This window comes from Labrus bergylta, chromosome 13 (genome assembly GCF_963930695.1).
Source record: "Labrus bergylta chromosome 13, fLabBer1.1, whole genome shotgun sequence".
NCBI classification, from domain to species: Eukaryota; Metazoa; Chordata; class Actinopteri; order Labriformes; family Labridae; genus Labrus; species Labrus bergylta.
The window spans coordinates 18536314-18553943 of NC_089207.1; the positions used below are offsets into that span (position 1 = coordinate 18536314).

At 40.7% G+C, this 17630-nt stretch overlaps 1 protein-coding gene across 1 annotated transcript in view; it reads right to left on the reverse strand.

Annotated features, from left to right (window-relative positions):
• LOC109983506 (nck-associated protein 5-like) overlaps positions 1-17630 on the reverse strand; it is a 78339-nt gene that overhangs the window by 15558 nt on the left and 45151 nt on the right. Inside the window, exons 8-11 of the mRNA XM_065962154.1 lie at positions 9810-9989; positions 6760-9683; positions 6308-6422; positions 3631-3706 (exon numbers count right to left, since the gene is read on the reverse strand). Of these exons, the coding sequence (XP_065818226.1) occupies positions 3631-3706; positions 6308-6422; positions 6760-9683; positions 9810-9989 (3295 nt within the window). The remainder of the gene's footprint in view (positions 1-3630; positions 3707-6307; positions 6423-6759; positions 9684-9809; positions 9990-17630) is intronic.

The following is a 17630-nucleotide window of genomic DNA, read 5'->3' on the forward strand; positions in this document are numbered from 1 at the left end:
AACATCTCACAATCTTATAATACTTTATTGATTGGATGAGTTAGGGTCACTCACTGAAATAAACTGCAGTTTATGACTACTGCAGCTTCCATGTATTAAAGATGATGTTGAGTATCTTTATGTGTCAGTGAGGCTCCACTTGAGGAGAAAAGAGTTATTTTTATCTCGTAAACAAGTACAAATGATCGAATAGAGAGGACATAGAACACACGGCTATCGATTGGTTTGTTCTTTAATCGAAGTCAACAAGAAGCGCTGTGAGCCGCTCTTCTCTGGAACGACAGAAACAGAGCGTCTGAGAATTGATCAGTTTCAACAAGCCTTTAACATGAACGCTGTTGTTTCTGTCCTCCTCACATCTCCTCACCTCTGCAGCACGCTCGATCAATATGTGTTAGATGTCACAAGGCAGCTCTGTGCTAATGATCTTCTCATTCCACTGTATGAAAACATACCCTATCATATGTTTAACTAAGTGTATGATAATAAAAGTAAAGTCTGATGCTTTTTTAAGGTGCTTTTTAAGCCTTTATTTAGAAATAGGAGCGTGGATTGAGTCAGAAATTGGGAGAGAGAGTCGGGAATGAGATTTGGGAAAGGAGTCACAGGTTGGATTCTTACTCTGGCCGCCCGCTGGAGGACTTAAGCCTAAGTACATGGGGCACACACACTAACCACTAGGCGCCCAAGTCTGATACTTATTGTAGGAAAATATAAATGTTATTTGATTTGCAAAATTAATAAAAACTTCTCTGTACATATTTCCACCAGTTCACCAACAGGCAGGGAGTGCAATATTGGGGCCAAAGAAAAATATATCATACACTTTCTTCTATTTCCTGTCTTTGTAAAGAACACTGAAATTACACAGGAGACCTGTACGCTGAGAGCGATGACATTTGAGTAATTTGAGCTCAGATGTTTAGATGAGAAATAACAAAGACGGTCACTATGATAAAATGTTGATAACTCCAAACTCAAAGCCAAAAATGTTTTGAAATGTAGTTTTTCAGTATCGTGTGAAACTACAGATACGTTTTAAAGCTATTGTGAGAAACTTTGTTTGGGTGGATTTTGGCGCCCCCTGTGGACAAAGCCGTACTTCTCGTTTCCTGTCTTCATTGAGCTTGTGCAGTACATGGGTTAGAAGTGTTTTCTGAAGAAAAGTCCCTGCTGTCTCTAACAACCAAACATATCACTCACTGTGGATCTTTGGGGTTTGAGATATCTAGAAAAGGCTGTAACGGCAGGTTTCTGTTCATGTACAAATTCAACACTGTAGCTTCAATGTTGGTTGAATTGTACATATTTCTGTCATTCAGATCATCAGCTTTAAAAAGTGCTCTGTCAACTTTATAACAGAGGGTGTAATGCAGCTCCCAGCTGAAGGCAAAGTTAATTGACTCAGTTGTGGCTTGGACGAGCGTGCTGAGCTGCTGCAGTGTTGAAATTTTAATGAGGTGATTAACCCCTGAGGGCAGGCGTCCATCCGTATCAAACATGCTTGATATTTGCAGCGACTTGCCGATGGTGTCACTCTGGTCAATGAAATTTCAGCGAGGTGTGTCACCAGTCCTCTACCTGAGCGACGTGGAGACTTTTATCTGCTGCTTTTCTTAATTCAACGAGTGACCGCCATGAAGTTGGGACCAAATAAAGTTTACTTCCTGCCAAGTTTCCCACCCACTCTCTGTCCCTTTGCCACCTTTAGTTTCAACAAGGTACCGAGTGGAAAACGCTTATGTGTGTGGGTTGAAGCGAGCAAGACAGATCACATCTGAACCGAAGTGCCATTGATCGGACAGGTCGATCCAAGCCACAGAGAGCTCCAGAGTTTTGACATATTCAGGATACGTTTACATCCAAAGGTTTGGCTCTAATGATAAAAAACAGACGGTTTGAATCCAATCATTTCATTTTAAAATAGCTGATACAAACACCTCAGGTTAATTAATCTGAGAGTGACCTCAGGACTGTCAATCACATTCTGATTAACTCTGACAATTAGATCCAAAATGTGGTTGAACCAAACTGACCCACACAGCGAGAAAACACCTGCAGCAGCAAGATGCCCTACCTGCTAATGAGGGGCAAAAGGTAAAAATATATATAAACTTAACCTAAACCAGTCTGCCTCAATATCATCCTTGTTATCTGTTGGGTCAGTTAACATAATTGTACAGTGTGGGGTAATAAAGACCTATCTCTACCATCTCTACAGGTCTGGCCAAGAGATTGCACACTGGGTTGAAAAGGCTCTGGGTTGTTTGTATTTCTTTTAATGTAAATTGGTCTTGGTGGCCCTGAGCTCAGCCATTGTTATCCTGCAAGGAGAGTGTCAGGAGAGTGGTTTGAGTGGGAATGCAAGCAGCAGGTCATAATACAATGTCTTAATGTCTGCAAAAGAAAATCCCTTTCGGCCAATTCAGGTACATTTACATCCGTCTGAATGTCAATTAATGTACACTGTCCCTTTCCAAATAAAATAATAAATAAATAAAAATGTAGGATATGAGAAGAAAAGTCGCCTAAATGTTCGTCTTTGATGAAAATGTTCAGCATGCAAGTTGTTGCAGCTGTGTGGTTCACAATAAAGCCCCTTTCACATATGCACTGCACTTTTGAAATGTTCTAACGTTGACAAGGAGGGCCGCAAGTGTGAACAAAGCTGCCAAATCTTTTCCCCCTGACTCTATGCAGACATTTTCTTGCCAACCCCTTGAAACAAGTCAGTATCTGCATCTGAGTGTGTGAAGCTTTGACGTCATTAATGATGAATTGTGGTGCTTTAAACTTCTCACCTCAGTTGTCTGTATTTTATTTTCTATCCTTTATGTTGATGTTAAAGTAACATCCTTACAGATGTTAAAGTTATATTAACCCAGAAACATTCATCATCACTGAAGACCCATCTCTGCATCCTCCTGCATGCTCTACCAAGCTGCTCCCTCACCCAAACCAAAAGCCAACTGAAAAGCGTTTGTTAAAAATATGTGGACCTGAAAGCCTTATATGATCTAGAAAATAACAGGAGTTTCAAAGGGGGCTTCGATGAGTTAAAATCAGAGGCTTCACTTTTTTCTATTAAGCCTGACCAGGAGGGCGCTCAGTCCACTGCATGGATGAATAGGTCCATCCTGATGGGATGAGTCTGTGCATGCAAACTTCCAGTGCATGGTTCTGTGAGGATGAGTTTGTTGTTTATGATATCACCATCAAAGAGCAAACATTGTGTGAAGCACAGCCGTGGTGAAATGATCCTGATTTCAATCACCACCGAAAACAACAAATAAATGCAGAGGGAGAACGAATAACATGAACAGAAACATGGAGAGAAAAGCACACACTGACAAAATTCAACATTTTGCCTCTTTGTTTGACTGCATTCAGCATATTCATCATGTTCATGACTTACACACATCTCTCATATTTGGTCTTCATTTCTGTCTGCAAACTGTAAAATGGTAAGCACAGAAAAACCTTCAGGCCTGGCATGCTGATATTGACACAGCAGACAATGCTGTAAAGTAGCCTTGGTTTAATTTCCAGGAACACAGATTCAAGAGGGATCAGTCGCTTTATGCAGTTTTATATAAAGTCTGAGATAAAAAGGGAATTAAAAGATCTCACCTATCACAGCATCCTGGTTGGGGGTCTTCACAGTGGATCCATTTTCTCCTTCAGCTCTCAGGTTCATCATCTGCATCTTTGTTTTAGTAGAAGAAGAAGTTACCCACATGTGGTTACACTCTAATTCATGTAACGTGTAGTTTTTTTTGTGTTTTCTGCTTCCTCTACATTTTATGTATGATTCTTTTATCTGTATCTATTTGCTTAATCCATTGTGAATTATGTTAATTTTAAATAGTTTTTCTGGTATTTTGTTTTTTAGAAAACGACTTTAGGGGAAAACCTTAGATCCAAGCAGCAGTGTTGTTTGCAGTCAACAATTAGCAGGTAAATGATTTTTGTGCAGTTTGTGGCCCACTGCTGCAGCTTTAGTACGGACAATTGCTGCGGCACTCTCCTGTTCTGTGCTCTCTTTACTCGTAGTCGTTTCAAGTCCAGGGTTCGTTACTATTATGACAGCTGATGAGTCTTCTTTCACCCCAACTCTCACAGACTCTGGAGGTATTTTCTTTTGTTGTCTTAATGTAGCTACTGCGTGTGTTTCCAACACATAGCAAAAGCTGGGAAACTACAGACATGGGTAGCTAGCCTATACCCGTCCCATTGGGGTCTGTTCCCTCCTGTCAGCCGTCTCTCCATGCCGCCTCAAAGTCTTTCCCCTGTCGTCAGCTGATCTCTCTCAGCAGTCACTGGACGCAACCAGCCATTCAGATTTCAGAAACTCAGTATGAAACGAAACGTTGAGGACGCAGGGTGCCCACTTCAAACCCCTCTGTGTCTACATCCCCCCAGTCTACATTTTAAATCTTGTCCTGTGTTTCTGAAATCCTATTATATTTATTATTTTTATGTGTTGGTTGGCGTATGTTTTAACGTTGTGTTTTTTAACCTTCTAAAGCTCTTTGAGTCGCTCTGTGTGGCTCCTACTGACAATGAACACCTAACCTTGACAGTGTCTGAATCATAATGTGACTCATTCATTAATCTGCACCTTATTCTGCTTGTGTGCCTTTATACCCTTACCCGTGTTATTCAAAATTCATTCATTCTTTTGACTTACGAATGACACTGGAAGGTAGTAGGAGAGACATCAGGTGTTATATGAAAAGTCCTCCCTGCAGGTGTTTCCCATGTTTCACAGCTTTTGAACTTTACATAAAAAAACAAACATCTAAGCTTCAACAAAGTGTACCTGACTGACAATTCTGAACATTTGATGCAATCACTTGTTCAATTTTTGATCTATGCGTTCAAAAATAAATTGGCTCCAAGGGTAAAGTTGTGAACACAGGGATAAATTTAACGGTTTGATAATGAAGGTCAGAGTGATGAAACCTCGTGTAACATGGTTAGAGGGACAGTTTGTAAAATTAGCTTGAAGCACCTCTCACTTGTTAAAACTGTTGTGTGATTGTGTTTTTCTGTTTTTTATTTGATCCAACAAAGGACGGGGATTTGTTAGTTTTTATTGATATTGATATAATTATTGAGCTTCCTTAACGATCCAAGTCTTTATCAGTACCATTCTCTATACTTTATAATATTTGGTGGAAAGGCAAGACTTCAGTACCTACTAATAGAGAAATAAATAGTTGTCTTGGCTGCAGTAGAATTTATTTAGTATTATAAGCTGAATAAAGCTCATGTTGGAAAGTTAATTCCACTTCTAAAATCTAGATTACATGCTGGGAAAACAAACAAATGTACTCCAAAATACTGTATTTATGCATGTTTCTCACCAAAACCTTAATTCTCTTTTTGATGTGTCATTTGAACACATCATCATGACCTTTTATTCAACTTTGCCTGATAGTAATTTTACTGAGCGGACCCTAAACACATCATCATTTAATGATTAATAATGTAAGTTAACTGCATTCTATTTTATTTTATTTTATTAAGGCTGATTTGATTGGAGGCAGAGGACGACTGTCCTGCAGCAGCAGCCATGATTGACTTCGTTTTTTAAAACCCCAACAAAGTCGAAGGTGTTGCATTTTGTTTTAAATTGATGCACAATGCTGATGTGTTTGGCCATGGAGGTTGTGTTCCCCGTCTTGCAAGAAATACTTTTAAATTGCATTTAACTTCCTCCTCATTGTTCGGTAAATATAGACAAACTCTAAACTTCTTTGCATGTTCAGTCATCCTTGCAAGAAACTGACCATCAGAGTTCTTCTTTGTCTAGTTTCATACTTGTTGGCTGGCTATTCAATTTTCTTCAAAAACTTTTAAAGAATGGATGAATGTTTGTGCATCATAGATTTGATTTATCTATGTGATTTGACTCCAGATGTAACTTTATGGTATGGGACCCACATGACTTGTTTGCAGTACCAATAAGCTCACATACGGTTGGTTTTCTGATTCTGAAAAAAAAAAACTGAACCAGGTCCTTTTTCGGACTTGGATGATACAAGTAATAGATCCAATTACATTCAATGTATGTTCAAACCATTGCTATCATTTCAGTCAGGCTGATTTTGTTTTTTGTTTTTAGTGTGTCTTTCTGGTGCAAACTCAGAACTCTTATATTCCTGAAATAAACAAACTGCACATTAAAAGTGGATTGGACTAAATCACTTTGTATAAAATACATGGTTGTATCTAGAACAAAAAGCAGTTGCATACCAATGAAATAACTGCCTGTTTTGATTAGAGCTATAATTTAATTTACCTTGGGGTCCCCGATAATTTCAGCGTGTCCTTGCATCTCATTCAGGGACATTCCTGGGCAGGGCATTGAGATGCATGCCCGCACTGCATCATGAGACTCTCTCCTCCCCACAGAGCTGAAAAAAAAAAACAGTTTGTCAACAAACCACAACATACTGAGATTGAGTGATATTGACTCCACATGCCGTGGGTGATTTGACTAAAAAACTGTCCTATATCTCTTTAAACCTGGCAGCTAACCTCTTGTTAGACACTGACAGATTTGTCTTATACCACTCAATGAAAATAAACAAAGTCATCTGAGGCAGAAAAATATAAAATTGGCAGCAAGCTATGATGAAATCTGTTGGAAGATGCACTGGAGGTTTAATGTTGATGAAATTTCAATGAAGGTGGCATTCTTAAAAGCACAGGAATTGTGATAAGTGTACCAAAGAAAAAACCCTTTCTTACCTGTCTTTTCCGTCACTTTTTCTTCTGTCTTTCTTTTTGTCTGACTTTGTCTGCTTTCCTCCAAGAAGTGATGTAATCTTCTGCTCCCTCTTCTCCTCCTTCACTTTCGGTGGATCAGTCTTTTTGCTGCTTGGAGCTGGAAGCTTACTCTTACGAAAACCAAACCAATTTGCTAAAGTTGACCCAGATTTTTGCTTCACTTCAATGGTCCTCTCCTGTTCCTGAGTCTTGTGCAAGTTCTCCTCTATGCCCAGCATCACTTTCTCTTCGATCGTGGTTATGGTACTTTGTCTCTCTGGTTCTTCAGAGACAGGCTCACCGAAGGCGCTTGAAAACTGTTGCTCGATCTGAAGACGCCTAGCTTGTTCTCGTTGGAGTTTAAGACTTTGAAGTCTTTCACTAGAGGACCCCAAATGTGGGGGAACCGCAAGACCCTCTTCAATCAAGAAGTTGTTTAGAAGGGATCGATTCATTGGGCAATGGTAGCTACTGGAGCAGCTCATACTTCCTGGTAGGACATCGCTAAGAGAGTTCAAGGAGCTCCCTGAGTGTGTTTTGATCTGGGTACGGACCTTTCCAGATCTGTTGAAGCTTGGTCTGTCCATGTAGCGAGCACCAAAGCTCTGACTACGAGCCTTAGCTCCATTCATGCCCATCACTGGCTTAAGTGGAGGCCTGGTCGACACAGACACAGATCGTTTAAACAGCCATCCCTCTTCATCAAATCCCCAATCCAGCATCACACCACTGTCTGATGGGAAGGGTTGAACTGGGGGCTCAGAATCCAATGAGTTACAACGGGTCTCAATCTTTCTGCGGGCTTTGTCATGGGCTCCACACTCATGCATCATCTGGGGATCACACGTAAACGTCTGAAAGTTCTGGACATTTTTTGGAGTGGGGTTTGTATTATCTTTGTTCTGCCTTCCAAAAAGTAAGAACGTGTTGGTGTCTTGCCCAGAGATAGCTTCATGAGATTTTGCATTTACTGGATGAGCCATTTTTACAGCTCTCGAGGTGGAACTTTGAGGATTATTTGCGATCCCATGGTAGTAAACATTAGAATACGCCTGAGGCAAGACTTCTGAAAGTTTTGGCTCACTGATGCTCTGTTGGGATCTTTGTAAAATGTTCTGACTTGGCAACATAACAGGAGGGCCATTTTCATAGTGACAAGTCACACATCTTTCCATAGATGACTGGATTGACTCTGGAGCTTGTGACTCTTGAACTGGGACGGTTGGTATCTTGGATGAGTTGGTATGGTACTGCTTGGTGGGGTTTTCTTTTATACCTTCTGCACTCATTCCTGGGGCTGAATATAGATTGTCTTTTGTTGTGTTAAAATGTTGAGGTTGTGAAGCAGCAGAAAGCTGATTCGATTGTGGCTTGGTGGTGCTCGATGATGTCTTCCCAGTAGTAGAACTCCGAGCCTGACCTGCAGATATCTGTGCTTTGGGTGAGCTGTCACAACCAGGTCTAAGAACCAGAGAAGAAGTCCGACCAGGGGGTGGTGGTGGAGGAGATGGGGACCTAAGTTCTGGATGGGAAGCATCACAGTGCTGGTCTTGGCGGCGTTGTTTTCGTGGAGAGCAGGGCAGGTTATCATAAATGCCTTCTTCCACAGAGTCATTGATCGATTGAGGTCTTGTCATTTGCAAAGGTAGTTTTGTTGGGCTCTTTGAGCATTCATTGATCCCTTGAGGTTTAAATGTCTTTGAATTTTTCACAGGGGAAGCAAGAGGAGAACACTGTTGCACACTCTTGAGAGACTTGGAACTTGTTGATACAGCAGAGTCCTCATCTTTCTCCACTTGAGGTAAAGCTCCCTTGCTTGTTCCATGGGTTTTAGTAAGAGTGGTCCTTTTGTTGGAGACACTATGCACAGGAGGGGTTGACTGTCCTTTGGGCCTGTGACCCTTGATAAGCTTTTGGTGCAGAGGAGAATGTGTATGCTTAGGTTGTTCTTGTCCTGCATCCGCACTCTTGCTCCGCAGAATGAAAGCTTTCCTCGCTGAGTCACAAAGCTGAGGTTTGGCTTTTCTTTGAGGAGATTCTGAGATAGTGTGGTTGTGGCTTCCACCTCCAGCTTGAATGGCCTGATCCCTGCAGTGAGGAACCTCCATGGAGGAGCTGCGCTGTCTGGCTGCACTCACACAAATTAGAGCTCTTGTTGCAGAGTTCTGAATAGAAGCACTCACATCACTTGTTCCTGCTTCGTCCTGCTTGGCTGCAAATTTGCCCTCTTGTCTTTTGACATGATCAAGTCTGGATTTACGGTCAGTAGACCTTTCCTGGTTATTGTTTTTGTCACTTAGCTTCATCCCAGAAGGCTTGTTTTTTTCAAGTGAGTCCTTTCTTTGCTCCAAATTTGTAAGGCTCTCTGTTGGGCTAACACCAGGTTGGACTGTGGGGCCTTCCAGAAATAAGATGTTGTCAGCGACAGGTGAGGGGAAAAGACCAGAATCCCTTGCAAGTTTCACAGGATCTTCTTGATAATTGTTGTCGTCATCTCTTGGGATATCAAACTTCTCAAACTTCTTCTCCGAACCAAGAGGTTCATTTGTTGGTTGGTCACTGGATTCAGTTCTTTGTAATTTAGGTGAATCTTCCTCTGTATAATCAGAGTCAAGGGCAGCAATACCGGACTTGACAGGCGTACTTGTTGAGGCTACCTGTTTGGCTGTGCTTCCTTGTTGGCCACACTTCACACCAAGTGAGTATATGCCCTCATTAAAGGTCATACAGTCTTTGCAGTGTGGTACAGGTGCAATGGAGGATGCCTCTTTTGAGCTTGTCTGGAGACGCTTCAGACCTTTCAGAATGTGTCCTTCCTTCCACCCCAGCTCTGTCTGTTCGATGGATGCAGAATTATTGCTAGATACAGAACCTGTACTCATCCGTTTATCCCGGCTTATGCCACACTGCATGAAAGAGATATATATTGTCATTAAAATAGTATTAAATCACTGATCACATTCTTAACCCTCCATTCCCAAACATAGCTTCAAGATATTTTAAATTATTTGATGGAAATGAATGAAACCAACCTGCTTGGAGAATCCACGCCCCTCTGCCCATGTGTGGGAGCCGCTGGAGTACTCACTACAAGCACTGGATAGTGACTGTTCACTACCACTGCCGCTACCACTACTGCGTGGGCATGTTAGACTCAACAGGCTGGGCCACCTTCCTGCAGGAACACCCGCCTTTCCATTTCTTTGGACCTCCTGCAAAAGAATAAGATGATAAATAGAGATGATCTGATCCCCAAGTTTTTCCTTCCTAATACTGGGTACTGAGTATCCTTTTGTGACAGAAAAATAGCTTCACCTGTGTATGACTGGACCACACTTACAGATTTTCAATCAGATTTTGAAAATGTGAGAGACCCTCAACATGATGAGAAATAATCATAGATTGAACAGTTTCTTTGGGTAAGTGAAGATATCACCAAAACATCACACCACACCAACAGACTCTTTTTACCAACAACCAGAGTCCTGACTCTCAGAAATGGATATCTCACAGACTTTCTCAAGCTCAAACATAACTTTAGAGTACAGTTTCCACAAAACCTTTGAAAATCAAAATGTCATCTTTGATTGTGATTGTGATTATAATACAAAGATTGGACTTGAGGACATGTCTAAGGTGGAGTTTCCTCTTTAATTAACTATTTTTCAATGCCTTTAAGTCTGTTATTTACAGAAATTGGGTCCTGTTCAGAAAATCTTCCTGGTGAAACTGCTTCCACTGTAAACTGGCATGCATTGGATGTTTTTTTGACTCTGTGCCATTTCCAATCATACACGCCTCAAAGGTGTCAAGTGTTGTGACCCAATTTTAAAAAGCATCGATCGTCTGCAGGGCTGCCACGGCCAGCTTCCTCTCAAAGTCATTAATGTCATCTGTTAGCAATAATGAATGTGAATAGGAAATAATTGCATAAGGGAGCTTGGGACTGAAGTGATTTGGTCCATTCATTGATATTCACCTATTATTTGATTATCCGCGCTGGCCTTTATTTCACGTACACTGTGGGAAGGGCCACATTCGACCAAGCTCGTCCGGATTAATCTTGGAACTAATTACAGCCAGCATGTCGAGGGGTATCAGAGATTTGACACAAGTGATACAGTTTAACAAAACGTTCAGTCAGCGTGGCAGCATACTTATCATCAAGGGCAAATTCCAGGGCTTTGGAGATATTTTTTCCTCTTTGTAGTTCCCCCCTTTGTGAAATTACTTTTCATAATATTTAAGTTTTATGCTCATTACAAAGGACATGACTTCATTAAAGGGTGAAAAAAAGACGATTCGCTTAATATGCATCAGCACCACATCTTCATGAAATACTTGTCATGTAAAAACAAATGCTACAAACAGGATAGAACGAAGTTGAGAACAGGCAGAATTCATCAGTCCTCTGGATGGTTAAACCTACAAATCTGTTTGTATGAATTTTCTTGAATGCATTATCTTGGTAGTTTTGTGGAAATACCATTTAAATCTGCATACCATCTTAGGGTCATTCACCTCAATAAAGACACCTCAGCTATATTTGAAGAGGAGCCAAGTGTATGTTGTAAGCTGGAAATAAAATATGATTAGGGGAGGCTGAAGAAATGTTTACATCTGACATTTACAAGTGAAGGTGATGTCTTCTGTCTAGCCTATTAGAAGTGTACCCAAATAGAAAGTAATTTGTCGGGTGTACCTGCTAACAGAATATAAGAAAGTCTGTTGACATGAAAACTTAATCGGCCGTTTGTGTTCTGTTGCTGCTGTCTGACCTCGGCTGGATAAATTCTGAGATAATCCACAGCCTGTTTGGTTATTTAGTCACTGGATATTTACAGCAGAAACACCACCATATAACGTTATCGGCGTGTCTGTGTAGTTTTTCTGCTTATACCATGAAGTCGTTCACATTCTTTCAATAAAGAGAGACCAGAGCTCTGTGCAAGTCCTTTAATACCTAACAGTACAGCTAATGCTCGACTAAAACAATCTTTTAAGCCCTAAATTTAACAAATCCCCATCTCCTTGGTAAAATTCCTGCACTGTTTTACCTATTTGTTGTCCCCTACCAATTTGGTGTCCAATTTGCTTTGGCTTAATTTAGATTAGATTAGGATTTTAGGATATACATTTTCATAGGTATAAGTAAAAACAATGAATGAAGAAAGCCTTCTCCAAAACAGGTCTCCCATCGTTTTAGCATAATGGCACATTTTGGGAATACTCCTTTAAGATCGACTATAAAGCCTCATGCATTCATCCATCCAGATCTTTGTCCAGTAATCATCTCTGTTTAGATTTAAAGACAAAGAAACATCCTCACAGGGAGGCAGGTGGAGAGACCTGTGTAAATAAATCATATTCTCTCTGCCCCCATCCAGCCCTCTCAGTCAGAATAAAGCAGGAACATGAGGATCCCCCACAGAGCTCACTGTACACTGTTACTGCATGATGATGCCTTATCCCAGCCTCCTCACAGCACAAAACTCTATAGGGTGCTCACAGCGGTTGTATTTCATGTCATACATCTTGTGTAATCTGTCCTGTCGTTCATGGGAATCATAACCTGTGAATGTAGAAGGATAAAGCACACTGAAAGCTCAGTACATGAGGAGCAGCCACTCATGTATTTGCTCAGCTGGAGACAGCGTGTGGGGGGGGGACACTTCTGAAATTTGGCTTTGTGATTTTGTTACTCTTTTGGTTTTCTGCTCCTCTAACAAACTTTGTTGCACTCAGCACCACGAACATGCATTCTTCGTGATGATGTTAATCCTTCAAAATAATTCCTAAATAAGAAGCTTTTATTGTTTTAAGAGCCGGTTATATCCTGAAATAGCAGGTCGTGTATGTTGATAAACCAATTTTCAGGTGCAGATTTCTCAATCTGCTCAATTTTTCACAGTACAAGAAACTGTTTGATGGATTCAAAGCAGAAATAAGATGAAGGGCATCACAACTCTTCCTAAAGTATCACAGCTGGGACATCTGAAACGAGAAAGCGGCCTCAGATAGCCTTTACTCGATTTTGCAGCTCAGTGATGAGACGACATTGTTTTTGATGTTGCTTGTTTTTTCTCACTCTACAAATTAAATACAAGTTCTTGAAAACTGTCTTTTTTCTCTCTCCAATAATCAGCTCAAAAGTGGCATCTGTCTTAATTTTCAGTCTGTTTCATAACCAGCTAACCACAGCAGCTTTAATGTTTGTATTCATTACAGCAGTGCCAGTATTAGAGGGCTCTATTTGAAAACACTGATATTGCATTGTATTGTTCTCACTCTTCTTCTGGTAACTTTCCTTGAAAACATGTGAGAAAAGAAAGTGTACAACTATGTCTTGTATGTGATATTAAAACTGTAATTCCCTTTGAGGACTTTCACATTCACTGCCACTGAAACAGGCTGCAGATCAGCAGACCATTCGGACATAAGGACGATGTTCTTCAGCTTCGTTGGACTTTTGAGTTCACTTTAAATTCCACAATCTCATCAAAATTCGTCCATGCGTCCCCCTGAGCCGCCCATAGCGAGGTTACACTCACCCAACCGCTGCCGTTTTCTCCACTTTAGTCTCGGAAACTGTCGCCATCCTCACTGCTCATCACACATAACAACTACCAACTCATCATTCTTCTCTTCAGGCCTCTGATTATTTATGCTGGCTGCTCATCTACACCTCCCTCTCCTTTTCATGCCACCTTCACCTGCACTGCCCGTGTTGCGTTATGCCTGCTGGGCTGAGCTAAGACTAAAAACACTGTTGTTCGCTTTAATATGAGAATACAAAGAGAGGAGTGAAAAGGTGGAAAATGAGCAGGCTGCACCAGGTAGTCAGAAGGAAGTAATGGATGTATCAAGTGTTGTGGTTACAGGGCTGAAGCACATCTTGAGGCGTAAACGTTCTGTAGCCACAGCGCTATATCTTGACATTTATGAAATGATTGAAAGTCAAGTTAAGTATTCAGTTCAGAGCTCAAAGAAAGCATAACGCCCAGGAGTTTTATCCTCCCACAGTTTGTGAAAGAGGCCGGATAGAAATGTTTGTCTGTCTTTATTGTGTTGTGACTCTTCCTGCTCAGTGAAAGAGAAACCATTTCTTCCATCAGAAACTTCAAAAAGGTTAAATGTATTTGCTTCTGCTGTATGAGTTCACAGAGAAACATATGGGCTGTGTAAAAAAAAAAAACTTCAAAGAGGCAAATAAATGAGACTATATTCTAAATGAGTCTTTATCTGTGACTGCAGCCCTCACAGGAAGTTTATCTGAGGAGAGAGACACCTGCTGCTGTTTAGAAAACCTCCAGGGCCGCGCTCTCCAGAGTGTCTCTCTGCTGCTGCATTTCAATAACACTTTGACAAATGACTCTTTGGCAAAGAAAAACACAGAGAGATAATGTGGCTGTTTACAATCCAAGCCGTCTAAACATACAGGGACAAGAGCAGAAGTGAGACTAGATGAGACAAATGTACAGAGACAGAGCTGCTGCTGATCACTAAACAATGACCCATCATCTTTCTGTCTTACTGCAGCTAATGTCTGTGTACTCTGGACATTTCTCCAGACTGTTTTTATTTGATCTAGTCAATGACCAACTGCACAGTTCACATACAGTCTGTGCACCATTTGCTAGCCAGCTTACAGATAATTTTTTTTACAGTTGGTCCAATGTGCTGCTGAGGACTGTGGCTGTCAAATCATCAAAAATAAAGACACGCCCATATTCAGTGCACTGTTTTGTCACACCTTTAGCAAAAAATATATGATGGGGAAATGTGAGTTTGGACCTTATTATTCCTTCTTTCATATAGAGATAAGTCCACTAATTATTTTGAATTATCAGACTGTATTTTCACGCTAAATGTAAGAAAGTATGTTTGGCAAACAGAACACCCTGTTACTTGACGGTGATTGGGTAAGAAGAAAGCAGGACAAAGTCACTAACTGTACTCTGAAAGCATCCAGTGCCAGCTTGCACATAGAGGATGTCCTGGTCATGAAAAGAGTTTTCATGAAGTCAGGGGCAGATCAGTGATGTGACCAGGGTTGGCCTGCATGGGCCTACCTTAAAATCTGAATGGTCGTGGTGACAGAGAGGGTAAGTAAGTGTTATTCTTTCCTGTGTGTGTGTGCATACAGACATCATGCCTCACCTCGGCCTCATGCAGAGATTTTACTCAATTTTGGGAAGTTGTCTGGAGTTTTTGTGAACTAATTGTGAATTCAGCACGTGTGCCTTTACCTTTTATTTTTCAGGTTCAGGTTCAGGTTACTTTATTTCTACCTGTAGGTAAATTTAGTTGCAGGGGGAGTCACATATACTTAATAAAACTCAAAGAATACATACGAAGTGCAAATGCCCACTGAATGGCCAGAATACAACAACCTTGATATAATTTAACATTCATCATTTAACCTAACATATATCAAAGCCAGGCCTTGTGCTGCTTAGCTTTAACCTCTTTTTCATTTGTCTGGCCAAATGAGTGACAGGACCCCACGTTTCCAATTGCGTCCTGCTGACGCCTCACATCTTATTGCCTGTATCTATTGCCTTAACGTAATCTCAGGTTCTTTACACTGTTAATAAAGCATCCACCGTTAGACATCTTTCAGGTATGTTTCTATCATTTACTCGGAGATAGAAGTGAAAAGAAAACACCTTCATGCAATACGAGGTCAATGGAGAGTCAAGAGTTTTTTTTCCCTCTGGAGTGGGCGGGGCCTAATTGTCCCGTAGCTATTGGCTTTCATACCAAGTTGTCTGAGATGCTTTGGTTAAAAAATTGAATAGTTTCCTTGGAACTATTGTGTCCTCCAGTTTGTTTTCCTTATTCATGCAACGTATTTCTGCTCACTTGCCTGTCATTTTTTTCTCATTCCCTTAGTGAAAGCACAGACTTCTGAATTGTTCCTTTTCTGTCTGTTATCATATTTTGTGTATCGTGCAACTAAATGCCAGACACTTGACTGAAACTTCTCCCAGTCAGTGGACGTGACTGGGAACAGGTGTGCTGTCACAGTGATTAAGGAACCTAACAAGCAGAACTCGCGGTGAAAAACAAATTTTCCATTTCAGTAATTTGTAGATAATCACCTCTATGTTTTCTGACAAACTGATACACAGCCAGAGTGTAACATCTCCGATCCGAAACCCTCCATCACTGATCACTGATGAGGACGATGATACGACCCGTGTTTCATTTTTTTTCAAGGACTCTCTGCAGCTGTGTGAGAGCTGAGTCTGATGGCCTCTTCACTCCGACTTAGTGGAAATACAAAAGGCCACAATCTGTCAGAGAGGTTATAACACAGCTCATCATCTAAGAGGCCAGACTCATCACAGAGACAGGTGAGAGAATCATGTAGAAAGTGAGGAACAATGACCTTGAGTCATACCATGTCTGTCACAATCAATGTAATGCACACAGAGGGATGTTAGAGGCAACATCAACTTGTTGGAAAGCTGCTAAAAGTTTTCCATTAAAGGACATTAGACTCAATGTAAAAATGTAAAAGGTCTTCCATTGACAAGATTGTATATAGAAGACTGTGGCAGACAGCATGACATGCAACACATGGTCATTCATAAAACCTAAATACAGCAGGCTTAGTGACTTCACCCATTGGTTTCTGAGGAGGCGTTGTGAATTCCAACAACAGCGGTCGGCATATTGCAAATGCTGACTGTCACAGGTTTTAGGAGTTTAGGAGGGCCAAATGAATTCACAGGTCGCTTAAACAGGTTAATCTAGCTAGCTAGCTAGTCATCAGGGGCGTGTCCAGAGGGGTGGCCAAGGGTGGCATGGGCCCCCTATTCTGGGTCAACTATTCTGGCTGTTTTTAAAAGGTCAACAGTCATACTTTCAGTTGTAAATAATACTTTACTATTTCCATAAAAAATACCAAGAAAAACCTGTGCACATTGTTTAAGTTGCAATAGACATACATGCCAATAAATGTATTTTTGCAAGAAGGAATTGGGCCCAAAATCATCCCCATTATCTTGTGTGTACCTCACTTTAACATAGTGCCACTGCTTCTTTGTTTTCAGCCACAAAAACTAACCATCTTGTGACAGATAGTTTAGGGGGGAAAAAATCATGGTTTGGACAAAATAAGACAAGAACATTGACTTCTAGTTACACAAGCTGCACACCGCGGACTCCTATAGGTGGAAGAGAAAGCTTTCTGGCAGAATTTCCTGATGCAGCTGGCATGTAATTTAGAAGCACTTTGCATGAAAGGTTTTTTGTATTGCAGTCAAAATACTTATTTTTCTTGCTCATTTGTGCTCCCTGACATGATAGATACATGCACATATATAGATATATACGATGGTTCAAATCAAATATTTATTGGCTTCTATCAATTGTTTTTATAACTAACAGGTAAACTGTTTTGGTTCAGACGAGACAGAAAATACTTATGAGAGATATAAGAGACAATTTCTGATATGCCCTTTGTACACTATCAGCCAATCAAGGCAGTTGAACATCAAGCATTAAGCTCTTAAAGGACCAGATATATCCAGCACAAGAAGGTGTTCGTCTTGTTATTTGAACAAATCAGATTCACATCTACACATTCCCTAACTTCTCTAAGAACTTCAAAAACTCAGTAAATTCCTGCAGTATACAAAACCACAAATAAAATGTGCTTCAGCTGCACAGCAGGAAGTCGGATCTGTTCCTTTTGTCAAGAAGACATGACTAACAACTGAAAGCAATCATTTTAATGCGGGGGGGGGGTTGCTCTCAAAAGTTTTGTTTGTGTCTTAAGAGGAAAGAAATATAACAACTGTAGTTCATATTCAAGCTTTAGGCGTTAACATAATTATCTTACA